The sequence below is a fragment of the Priapulus caudatus genome, unplaced genomic scaffold (assembly GCF_000485595.1).
Source record: "Priapulus caudatus unplaced genomic scaffold, Priapulus_caudatus-5.0.1 Scaffold709, whole genome shotgun sequence".
Lineage (NCBI taxonomy): Eukaryota > Metazoa > Priapulida > Priapulimorpha > Priapulimorphida > Priapulidae > Priapulus > Priapulus caudatus.
In genome coordinates this window covers 210482-223443 of record NW_014577770.1, presented here as the reverse complement: position 1 = coordinate 223443, position 12962 = coordinate 210482, and the positions used below count along the sequence as shown (strand labels likewise).

The 12962-nt window shown below is 44.4% G+C and overlaps 3 protein-coding genes across 5 annotated transcripts in view; 2 read left to right on the top strand and 1 right to left on the bottom strand.

The window, feature by feature from the left end:
- The window catches only part of LOC106812979 (crooked neck-like protein 1), a 29880-nt gene extending 23119 nt beyond the window's left edge, over window positions 1-6761 (top strand). The window contains exons 10-13 of the mRNA XM_014817015.1: window positions 2139-2333; window positions 3033-3185; window positions 3583-3675; window positions 5763-6761. Of these exons, the coding sequence (XP_014672501.1) occupies window positions 2139-2333; window positions 3033-3185; window positions 3583-3675; window positions 5763-6179 (858 nt within the window). The 3' untranslated portion in view covers window positions 6180-6761. The remainder of the gene's footprint in view (window positions 1-2138; window positions 2334-3032; window positions 3186-3582; window positions 3676-5762) is intronic.
- A 1451-nt stretch (window positions 6762-8212) lies between these two features.
- LOC106812977 (coiled-coil domain-containing protein 9-like) lies at window positions 8213-10819 on the bottom strand (the record flags this gene model as incomplete). 3 transcript variants are annotated; one of them, XM_014817010.1, is given in 4 exon segments in its annotated part: window positions 8213-9374; window positions 9529-9690; window positions 9830-9967; window positions 10652-10819. In XM_014817010.1, coding segments are annotated over 4 exon segments (639 nt in total), but the record flags the coding sequence as incomplete, so codon positions are not given.
- A 332-nt stretch (window positions 10820-11151) lies between these two features.
- Window positions 11152-12962, top strand: part of LOC106812980 (zinc finger CCCH domain-containing protein 13-like) — a 10371-nt gene continuing 8560 nt past the window's right edge. The window contains exon 1 of the mRNA XM_014817016.1: window positions 11152-11195. The gene's annotated coding sequence lies outside the window, so the exon portion shown is untranslated. The remainder of the gene's footprint in view (window positions 11196-12962) is intronic.

The following is a 12962-nucleotide window of genomic DNA, read 5'->3' as shown; positions in this document are numbered from 1 at the left end:
ATAGACTAATATCAAATTCTATATTTTGACACTAAATGACTAGCCTAACATGAAATTCTATATTATGACACTAAATGACTAGACTAATATGAAATTCTATATTATGACACTAAATGACTAGACTAACATGAAATTCTATATTATGACACTAAATGACTAGACTAACACGAAATTCTATATTATGACACTAAATGACTAGACTAATATCAAATTCTATATTATGACACTAAATGACTAGACTAACATGAAATTCTATATTATGACACTAAATGACTAGACTAATATCAAATTCTATATTATGACACTCCGGATCGTGTCAACGAACCTGCAGCCTGTGTGCGGCGCGACGCTCGCACGGCCTCGCTGACCCGGCCCACGAGCATGAACCCGCCAGCAGAAGCATCACGCTGATTGCTGCGGCGTGCCGCCACGGGACTTTCACCAGCGCCATCTGTTGTCTTCCTGCGTCCTCGGGTCGAGCGGCGGTCGGTGGCTATGCTGCGAGCGCCGCAGCATGCGACACGCGCGATGCACCCAGTCTTTGCTCAGTCTTTGCACCCAGTCTTTGCACCAGTCTTTGCACCCAGTCTTTGCACCCAGTCTTTGCACGCAGTCTTTGCTTAGTCTTTGCACCCAGTCTTTGCTCGCAGTCTTTGCACGCATTCTTTGCTCAGTCTTTGCACCTAGTCTTTGCACCCAGTCTTTGCTCACAGTCGTTTCGATTGCTGTTAGCGTTCGGTGAGCAAGTCGTAGCCGGCGCGGTGTCTCAACATGTCGTGAGTTGCAGTTTCAACACACCATGAGCTGCAGTCTCAACACGCCAGGAGCTGCGGTCTCAACACGCCAGGAGCTGCGGTCTCAACACGCCAGGAGCTGCAGTCTCAACACGCCAGGAGCTGCGGTCTCAACACGCCAGGAGCTGCGGTCTCAAACACGCCAGGAGCTGCGGTCTCAACACGCCAGGAGCTGCAGTCTCAACACGCCAGGAGCTGCGGTCTCAACACGCTTGGAGCTGTAATCTCGACATGCTTCTAGCTGCGATTGCGTGGAACGTGTGCCGTCTAACGAATGTTAACAAGACCATTCTCTCTTCTCTTGAATGCTGTTAGTTGACAAATGTGAGGGAAACAGAGAAGAAGGAATGCAGCTGTCGTTAGATATGACCGGCGTGCTTAAGCGTAGAGTTTCTGAATGGTTATTGCGGCGGGTTTTGTCCCTCGTACGCTTGTTCGTGCTAGTTGGCGTTATGGATGCGTGTAGACTGAATGAGAGAAACTGGGACAGTTGGGAGGAAGTGGGTTATTAGAGAGTGTGGCCCGTGTTACGATTGACCTGTCGCCGAGCTGGCTATTAAATATATGTTGTGTCCACGCATGAATGTGTGTGCATGCATGCGTTTGAGCACGCGTGATTGTATGTGTACGTGCGCGTACGTGTGTGTGCTTGTATTCTTGTATGCGTGTCTGTGCATGTAAGCGTGTATGTGTGCCTATGCGTGCGTTCATGTGTGAGTACGTTTATGATAGCGTGTGAGCCTACCGTGGACGTCGCGCTAATGTATGAATCATACCGAAGTGGCTGATTACGCTGTTTTTACTTTGCGTTATGAATTGTTACGGGGACTGTTTTCGTAAGTTGACGTTTTCTTGCTGGCCGTGAACTGTGACCACCGTTACCCACCGTGCACCGTGTAATTTCAGCACCAATAACGATTGCACGAATGCTGGAACGTGCATTTGCTCTCATGAACTGTCTAAGTATTATTCGTATGTGGGCGCATGCGTTGTGTCAGTGTATACGTATGTCATATATGTGGATCGTCGTTCAGCGTATGTGCAATGGTTGCAGGCGCTGTTTTCCCATGTGCAGGAAATTGTTAATTAATTAATAATTTGATACCAACGCCAGTGAGTACGACTGGCACGGTTATCAACCAGTATAACGCTTGATACAGATTTAGTTTAAAGTTATATTTAGTTTCGATTTGGATACGTATTTAGTTGAGATTTAGGTTTAGATTTGCTTTAACCACAACGTTGTTTCTACCAACGTGGTTTACTGAGCTAGAGACGATCCTGGGATCCGGATTTAGTTTTAAATTAGGTTTAGATTTGCACAACGTTTGTTTCTACTCGTAGTTTGCCGAGCTGGAGACGATACTGGGCGATCAGGAGCGCGCGCGCGCCATCTATGAGCTCGCCATTAGCCAGCCGCGTCTCGACATGCCCGAGGTGCTCTGGAAATCATACATCGACTTTGAGATCGAGGCTGATGAATACGCTCGCACGAGGGCGCTGTACAGACGCTTGCTCGAGCGCACACAGCATGTTAAGGTGAGTGGTGGCGCCACGCGGCGCTTCCCGGCACGCTCGCATGTTTAATTGGTGCGCGCGGGGGCGTCGGAGCAGCCGCGAGCAGAGCTGGCATGAGTTCTGATCGTAGTTGCCCCGTTTTCGAGCCCAGCTTTACCAAACGGTCGCGGATTTCGTGCCAAGTGGGAACTTTCTAGGCGTGCATGTAGGTATATCTTGATTGGTTATTGAAGTAGGCTGGTAGAATTGCATCAAATTAGTGATCATTTTATGCAGACGACCGGGTATCAACACACATTCACCGAAATGTTTTAGCCATGTAGTTTTAATGTTAGGGAATGTGTTGGTATGTACTGGTTGGTCATGCAAGCACGTCTACAGGGAAACCTATGCCCGTCTGCTGTGTAAGGACGGTATTCATTGGTATTCATGCGTGAACTGTGTGTTTGTCAATTCAACGTTCAAATCATTCATTGCTGTAATCGCTACCATCAGTTAGACAGCAGGTGACAGGCCATAATTTGCTATATTGTTGGTCATTGTTCGACACTAATCTAGCACCCAAGACGAAAGGGTTTGCAGCTACAAACAATAATGATTGGAAGCCCACCCCATCCATAGAACATCTTTGCTCTAGACAGTCTTTCTTACTCGCACTTTCTTTGCTGAGTTTAACAATTAAGTTTCGCGTCATAGAATCGTGTGCGTTTACTTGTGCAGGTCTGGATCAGCTTCGCGCAGTTTGAGCTGTCAGTGAATCCTGACGACGTGTCGTTCTGCCGCGGCGTCTATGCTGAGGCCAACAAGGCGATGAAGAGTTCCGACGAGAAAGAGGAGAGACTGATGCTGCTCGAATCGTGGCGGGAGTTTGAGGTAGGAGCTTGCCCCCGCGCGGTTTGTGTTACCTTACGTGTATAGGCAACCTCGCGCAACCTCGCCTGTAGTCCCCAAATTCGTGCACACACCCTACTTCATCTGGACTTTGAACAGCAGCCTAACTTTGTGCTGACCTTGCATATTGACCTGACCTCGTGCTGACCTGGCAGTGACCTGACCTCATGCTGACCCTGAACAGTGACCTGTACTCTTGCTGACCTTGAACCTGACATCGTGCAGACTGTACGTCGACCGGAGAAGACCCGATCTGATTTGTAGTCATAACCGCACGTGACCTCGCATTTACCAGACTATATCGGCAGCTAATCGTAGTTACGAGGTGCTTCCGTTTCTTGGCACGTCTGAATAAGTGATCTGCACTATTTCCCACCAGGTGGAGCATGGGGACGAGAAGACGAAGGCGGACGTTGAGAACATGATGCCGAAGAGAGTGAAGAAGCGAAGGAAGGTGCAGACAGAAGATGGGGTGAGAACTTGTTTCTTCATGGTTCGCACAGTCCTTGAAAAGTACGTTGATTTAGTAAATGTTGATTTTGCTGCTTGAAAATCTTTGAATTTCTGAATATGTCCTGATTTTTAGAAAGAGTCCTTGCCTGCTAATAAAAAGAAATTTTGTACCATCAATAAATGTGCAAACCTCAATAAAAATTGCATTAAATGAGCTAAAAAGCTATAGACAGTTAAATGATAATCACAATTACAGTAAGTCACTAAAATCAATCAGTAAATCAAGGTATGTTGTAGAGGTGACAGGTGTGTATAAAGGGTTTATTAATGTGATCCACGTAAGTTTTAGAGTCGACAGTTGATTAAGAATGTGTGGTATTATAAATAATGCCAGGTTATGTTTTGTTCTCGTGTATGCAATTCCGATAAAATGTCTTGAATTTCCAGATAAAATGTCCTTTGAAGTCTGCTTTGAAATTGTTCAGTCCTCCTGTTATGAGACCATGTCTTTAGTGGACTGGCTGCTGCTGTGTGTGGGCCATTTAGTTATTCACACGCCCACACGAGGTTTTAGTGCAGATGTTGATCTCTTACTTGGTATATGCAACGACACCTGCCTGTTATCATACGAGTAAATTTTTAACCAGCAGTCTTTCTATTCATTCCAGCAGTTCACCGTCTCTGCCTCCTGATCCCAGCATTCACAAAACTGTATTCCGGCACCTATCCCAGTTTTACCCTTACTGTCACGCATGCCCTTAGCCCAGTGTCCACCCATACTGTCATGCTTGCCCTTATCCAGTGTTCACCCAACTGTATTTATACCTGCCACATCCGTATAGCAATCACCCTACCATCCCCAGCACCTCTCCTAGCATTCACGCCTACCTATCTCTTGCACTCTCACAGCGTTCGCGCCTACTGTTTCCTGCACCTAAGCGCTCTCCCCTACTGTCTCCTGCAGCCTAGCATTCACCCTACTATCTCCTGCACCTCTCACAGCATTCACTCTACTATCTCTCTGCACCTCCTTAGCATTCCTTACTGTCTCGCGCCCTCTCATTCGACCACATACTGTCTCCCTGCACATCCCTTGGCATTCACCCTCTAGTCTCCTGCCACTGCCTAGCGTTCCGCCTACTATCTCCTGCCACCTCCTAAGCATTCACAACCTAACTATCTCCTGGCACCACCTAGCATTCACGTACGTTCTCCTGCACTCCTGCATTCACGCTACGTCTCCGTTGCACCTCTCACAAGCATTCACGCCTACTGTTCTCCTGCACCTCCTAGCATTCACCCTAACTTTCTCCTGCACCACATAGCATTCACACCTACTGTCTCCTGCAGCCGCCTCAGCATTCACCCTACTGTCTCCTGCACCTCTCACAGCATTCACCCTACTGTCTCCTTGCACCTCTCACAGCGTTCCACCCTACTATCTCTGCAACCTCTTACAGCATTCACCCTTTACGGTCTCCTGGCCACCTGCCTAGCATTGCACTCTACTATCTCCGTTGCACCTCCGTGTTCACTCTACTGTTGCCTGCACCTCTCAACAAGCATGCACGCCTACTGTTCTCCTGCACCTCTAGGGCATTCACTCTTACTCGTCGTCCTGCCACTCCTAGCATTCACTTCTACTGTCTCCTGCCACCTCTAAGGCCATTCACCTCTACTATCATCCTGACCTCCTACATTCCACCTACTATCTACCTGCACCCCATAGCATTACACCTACTCCTCCATGCCACCTCCTAAGATTCACTCTACTATCTCCTGCCACACCTCCTAGCATTCACCCTACTGTCTCCATCACGCTAGCAGTTCACCACTACTGTCTCCGTGCCACCTCCTAGGTCATTCACCCTACTGTCTCCCTTGCCCGGCCTAGCGATTCACCCCTTACTGTCTCCTGCACCGCTAGCATTCACCCTACTATCTCCTGCACCTCCTAGCATTCACCCTACTATCTCCTGCACCTCCTAGCATTCACCCTACTGTCTCCTGCACCGCCTAGCATTCACCCTACTGTCTCCTGCACCTCCTAGCATTCACTCTACTGTCTCCTGCACCGCCTAGCATTCACTCTACTGTCGTTTGCAGTCGGATGCTGGCTGGGAGGAGTACTTTGACTACATCTTCCCGAGTGACGAGGCAGCCATGCCCAACCTGAAGCTGCTCGCAATGGCCAAGGCGTGGAGGAAGAAGCAGGAGGAGCAGGCTTCCAATGACATTCCCACGCAGGTGGCCGACGCAGATCCAGAGGAGGGGGAAGGGGAGACGATCAATGAAGGAGATGGGGAGGAGACGGTCAAGGAAGGCTATGAGGAGACGATCAAGGAAGGAGATGGGGAGGAGACGGTCAAGGAAGGAGGTGGGGAGGAGACGACCAAGGAAGGAGGTGGGGAGACGGTCCAGGAAGAGGACGAAGAGGCGGTCAAGGAAGGAGGTGGGGAGGAGGCAGTCAAGGAAGAGGATGAGGTGGCAGTCAAGGAGCCAGAGAAGGTGGTCGACGCGTGACCCGGTCACCAGGTGTTAAGGCGCACAGAGGCCATGTCGACGTACGGCTGCCGACTTCCTCGCCCTTGCCTGTCGGAATAGGCGCGCGTGCTGCATGTGCGTCCATGTCTCACCTATGAACGTCAGGCACGTGTGCATGTAGGTGCACGCAGATTTCTTCATCAGTCGTAGTATGACACGGCTTAGCGTGAGTATGAGAAGTGGCATAGCGTGTTTTTGCTTTATAGTGAAAATATGTTCTTAGGATTGTGTTACTTCATACAGGATCACTCCCCAACAATGCTTCAATAAATTGAATGCTTCGAAACACAATTTAACATATGAGCCGTTAACCTATATTGTCAGTTATAGTATTAGTAGCATTGTGCTTGAGAAAGGTACTGTCTATCATTTATAAGAACAGAATGTACAAATTGTATAAATATCGATATATTTTACACAGAATGTTGTCAGAAACACTGGATAATATGAAATACTGGGAAGTGGCAGTTTCGTGGGAGTGTCCACATGTGACAGTGCTGGTTACATTTGTTCTAACATCATGTTGTCTTCAATGTATTATTAAAATATCTTTTGTATATAGATTGCCTCTTCGTCTCATAATTGCTCTCAGCTGAATTTGTTTAATTGCTTGCCTAATTTCTTTTCATTTCTTGGACCTTACTATGTGATAGCAATATTGTTTTTTAGCTCAGCTGACGAAGTCAGATGCAGCTTGTAGAATCGCATAAAAGTCCGTCCGTCCGTCCGTGAAGTTATGGCACAAATCTTTACCGCTCGACAGACGGTCTTGATATTGGGGATGTTGGGGGGAGGGATCACGAAAAGGACTCGGCATGGCAAATTTGGGGGGTCAAGTGTCAAAGGTCAAAAGGTGTCAATGGAGGGGGAACATTTTCCCCTTAACTCAAGGTATAGGAGAAAATACGGAATTGCGGCACAAATATCAACGGCTTGAACTATGCTCTTAATATTCGATGTATAGTGTGATGCGGAGGAACCCCATCACCAGCGCGAAATTGGAGGTGACTGGTCACAGGTCAAAGGGCAGTGGGGGAAAGGTCAGATATCATAAATTTTCTGAGGACATGGTCTAACGGACCGAGTGCAAAACTTTTTTGTTTCAGCGCTGACCTACCATTTTTATCACTTTATTGAAAGGACAATGAATTGTACTTTCCGCTGACGTGCGAAGAGTAAGTATCTGATAACCTTTTGACCCTCAAGAGGAGGGTTAGACATGGATTTGTTGACCGTTAACAAAGGACTGAACTGCTTTTGCTATTAGAGCCCACTCCCCCTACCCTCCCCTCACCACCACCACTACGCTCGCGCTCGACGCATATCCATGATAACATGTTAATATAGCGCGGTCATTAAAGTTACACAGTTGTATCTTTATTACTGTACTACCAGTATAGCAAAGCCTATCAAGTATCATAGATTTTAGATCTGTATTAGTAGTATCCTAGATATATGCTCTGAGCACGAACGCGGTGACGGGAGGGCGCACTTGATTCGGTTGCCAGTGAGTTTATCAGAAGAATACCCGGCTACAGTAGCGTCAGTTGAGCGCTGTCGCTCTGCGGCACTTGTTTATATTTTTCATTCGTGTCTATATAGATATATAGTAGATAGGCAACATTGCAACATGTCATCTCACTGGTTTTTATTGTTAACTCGGTGCTGTGCTCGGTACTTAGTACAAATATAAAAGAAAATTACTTTCATCACGAATTAACTTACCATTTGAGTGCATACTGTATGCACAGATGATATGATACATGATTCATGATCACTCGAAGAGTCACCATATTATCAGGAGTAAGATAATATAGAATATAGATTCTATATTATCTTACTCCTGATATTATGATATAGATTTTTATCAGGAATGAAATGTTTTTTTTGCAGGTTAATAGCTAGTGGAAACTACTGCTACATACAGGACTCAAATGACACTACATTACTACAATACCCAACACTACAAGGGCAAAACTGCCCTTGTCACTTGTAAACTGTTCTGAGAATTCTTGAAATGAACGTACAGAATGCTTTATTAGTATAATATCAAAAACGTAATAACACAATGTAGAAGTGAGATCACTAGCAGCTGATAAATTAGATCAGCCTCTTCACATAAAAAAACACTTAGTACAAATATATAAGAAAAATACTTTCATCACGAGTGGACTTACCTTTTGAGTGCATACTGTATGAACAGATTATATGACGTGTGATGATATGATACATGATTCATGATCACTCAAAGAGAATCACCATATTATGATATAGATCTTTATCAGGAATGAAATGTTTACTATGTAGCCAATTATATAATGCACAATCTGCATATAGACCTTTCACCCCTTATCTCCACGTCTATCACAGATTCTACTGCCTGAGCTACTGCTGTCCAAAGCAACTGGCCTTGTAAGGCCTAAAAAAGACGTTTGTTTCTGCTAACCTGACCGAATCCATTTTAAACCGCCAAGTCGAAGCTTTTTATATTTAATGTGATTGGCCAAAAAAAGCCAATGTGATATCGATCGGTGAATGCATTGATTCATTACGCATCGCTGCGCACCGTTTCCGGTAGAAATTCCGACGAAAACGATCGGGTGCTCGAATATAAAAAAGCACAACAACAACAACAATGGCGACCTCTGTAGTGGGTGCCTTGTATTTGGACGTGTGTGTCCACGGCATCAAGCGAAAACAAATTAGGACAATCGATAGTGAACTAAAAATGGAGAACATTTTTGTTCTCATACACACTGAACAAACGGATACAAGTAAAGTAAGTGAGATGTCGGACATCGCCGGATTGAATCTCTTGAGACTGAAGTCATTCCATGGGCTGTTATAAAACAAGTATTGTTAGAATACAAAAAAAAATATTTGATAAAAAGTTTTGACTGCCTACCGTGTCCAATTTTTTTTCAGTTCGTTAGCGGAAACAAACGCCTTTTTTAGGCCCAAGTTGTATGCCGTTAATACTAAGCTCATACAAGCCTTGTGAGACTAATTGTCGATCTTGTCCAAGTCCCACGGTCGTGGACCTGCCAGAAGATATCTGGTAGCCCTCTCCATATCGAACTGCTCTCTTTCCTTCACCCACTCAGAGTGATTGATCCTCTCTCTTCCATTCATCACCATCTCAAATTCTCTGTTACTTTTGGGGTAAGGAGTTCTCTGCATGGAATGTACAGAAATGGGTGTCACTTGGTCATTAGGAGGCCAAATACTGCCTCAACATTTATACACTAGCTGGGGATGAGCAGAACCACCAATACAATAGTTCCTGATTTTTTACCAACAATTCTTCATGGAATGATACTGTGCATACCTCATCAGCACAACGCTGTCTTCTCTCGTCCATCCTCAGCAGGGTGTTATTGAAGTCCACACCTCCGTAATTTCTAACACAGCGATGTGAAGACCTGCCTTCCCTTCCGTCCAGTTTTCCAATCCTCATTGGGTCGTTGTGTAGATCATAGTTCCTTTTTGACTGTTTGAACATAATCTACATAAGAATGCGAGCATTCTAATCTAGTATACCATCTAGTTATATTTGCATCTTGAAATCATGTTTATGCATGCTCTTCCACCAATTTCAGCACTCCAAAAGTAAGCCACTGCATGCATACCATCACGAATTTCTCTTCCTTTTGGTGGCACTGGCCACTGTCATTCGTGAGTGGGTTTGGGTTTGAGGCAGGTTGAAGCTTTATATCCGATAAAAATGTAGATTCAGATACTTCAGGATGTGCATCATGTTTCTTTTCCTGTTTTAAGATTGCTTTTCAGTTTCACATGTCAAAAGGTGCTATAATCAATTTTGGGAAAACAAAGAGCTATAAATGCGGTGAGTTGCTAAACTACACTAGTCCATAATGAAAATTGATTCCACATGTGTAATTTTATATGTCATTATGAGTCATATTGATATCATAAAATTATAATTAAATGCAATATAACCCGAAATCCACCACCTTCCATATGAGCAGAGATTAACAAAATTAGGACTTATATCGAATTAGAACAACAGAGATTGCATGATGGGGGACCTCATCGAGACTTTCAAGCTAATTCATGGTCATGGAGAAGTAGATTCAACAACATTTTTTACCATGTCTAATTACAATAAAACAAGGGGCCATAATTTCAAATTGTTTACTCCACTTTCTAGGTTGGATGTAGGAAAATATTTTTTTAGTGTACGGGTCCTCAAGCACTGGAATGGTCTCACAAAAGAGGCAGTAAATGCAGAGTCCATTTTCAACGGACAGGTGGCCAAGTTGTTTTAGATGGGGGCGTACACAAGACTATATAGTCTTCCTGCCCTTCTATATCCACCCCACACCTTGGTGAGGGGTGGAGTCAGTTAAATCAGTATAATTATGATTTAATGAATGAATGAATGAAATATTATCAATTATAATCAATAATTATATCAATATAACAGGTACCTTCACCCTTTGTTTCAATTGGCACATCCTGGCATTACTGACTCCACCAACTACTGTAGGTTGGCTACTCTTCCGTTTATGTAAATTACTAAATAATTTACATTCTTCCTTCCTACACCTTGCACTCTGAACTTGTCCAAGTGCTGCCCGTTTGTCTGCTTCTATCTCCTGGCAGGAAATTAATAACAAATATTTATCACAGCCAATAGATCGATATATCCACTATAAACGTATGTTTATGTAACATAAACATTTATATCATATATATAGTTATACAGACTACTAGGCACTAATTCCATGAACAAATTGCAGTTGCAATAGTACTTCATAAAGTATACAGCGTGGCCGTGAATGTACACATCACACATAGATACTACCCCAAGCTACTGCAAGATACTACCAAGATACCGCAAGATACTACCTAGCTCCGAGAAACGGTATCGCTAGGGTTAGGATACCGTACAATCTGTATAGACAATCCGTCGCACAGCCTGGTCGGGCGAAACATAAAAAAACTAACTGGAAGGGATCCACTTGCACAAAGGTTCGTGAATGATATAAACCCTTAGAAGATATACTATTTTAACTTCTGTTAAATGATGTCAAATGTCTATTATTTTTGTAGTGTTTGTTTGGCAAAACTTTGGACTAGCTGACTGAGTTGATGCCGCACGACATGCTACAATCGACATCGGGGAGTAACAACTAGGGAAGGAGATGTGACTTCAATAAACAAGGGAAATACGTCATTTTATCTACCTTAGAATACCTACGATTTACTACCATAACTGCGAACCAACTTGAGATAAAATCGTCAGCACAGTAGGTTACATTCGCCTAGCATACGTGATTCGTAGCGAAATCGTTCTCGAGTCGTATACACCCGCAATCCAGAGAGACATGATAACAAGAATTGCTGGCACAGCCTTGCTGTTGATCCTAAGACGTCTTGCGCGCGATGAGACGCGATTCCGCGAATATGCGGCACGAGAGCCGCGGGATGTCAAGTATGAAGCGCTGTCCGGCAGTGAGACGTGCGCCAAATCGAGCGCCGGCGCACGTCCCACAGCGGTCAGCGACTGCTTAGTTTTAGAAGATATAATGATTTATATGGACGAACTATTCTAGAAATTAGATGTATAATATACTATAAAAAATCGCTCAGTCAATGCTCGAATTAGCCACAAGTACCAGAATCTCGCTTAACACACATTGCTTACTGTTCATACGACGTTTAACAGTCGAGAGCCTGGTCGTCTTAGCCCAGATTAGCTGAATCCAAAAAGATTATAATTATATTGAAACAAAACAAATCTATAGGTTATCTAAAATCTCAGCAAAGCAAAGAAAGAATTGCGAGGTGAATTAATAGGCAAGCCAAGGTCATCAAAAAATCCGTCAATATTCATACCTAGAGGATTTATATAGAAGTTCATAACGGGCTATCATAGCGATCCGACTGAAAAATGTATAAATTATTATGAAATTTATATCAAATGAATATATTTATAATGGGCAAAAGAAGCCAAAATTTGTTGGAAATGCATACTATCTAGAGAGGAAGAGGAAATATTGCGAATACACAATTTTTTACGTTTCCTCCTAAATAACAGTGAAAGCATGACTAGCACCTTTAACTAAGATAGCAGTAAACATTGGGGCAGGATATCCAAAATTGATCGCAAGAGACTTGGCCGGGCTGTGACTTAATGTACATTGGCTCCCGAAGGCGAGATTTTTGTTGCCGAAAATGTTTACTGAATGACGCGAATTGCTGACGCGATTCGACTGCGACAGCGGAGTCGAAATGGCAGAAATGTTCTGCCTCTTCGATGCGAATGGCATCGGCCGTCCATTTTCATTATTACGAAACAGTCAACAGGCTTCAGCAAGTAGGTCAGGAGTCAGCCTCACGTTCGTTGTACGCCCCATTCATGCGAAATCACAAATTAAGGCGGGGCTTGATGCGTTCCACGTGATATGCGAAACATCCTAAAGAAAAGAAACTTAGCACTGTTGCGCAAAACCAGCGTGTTATTTTCGTTTTTGTCCAAACTCAAACCGTAGGAAATCGTTCTAGCCGTAGCAGAATGGCCCTAGTTCGGAAGATTGCGATTCCCGTGCCGCAATACGGTCATTATAGTGAAAGTTAGTATATAAGGGCGGCGTAGACTGTTGATTGGAAGACATAAAGTGCAATCTGCGGCGAGCGGCCTCGGATCATGCCGCGTTACCGTGCCAGAGATACAGACTAAAATCGTACACACGATTTTCGCATATGTTGCCAGCTAAAACTGAATGTTAACCGCCT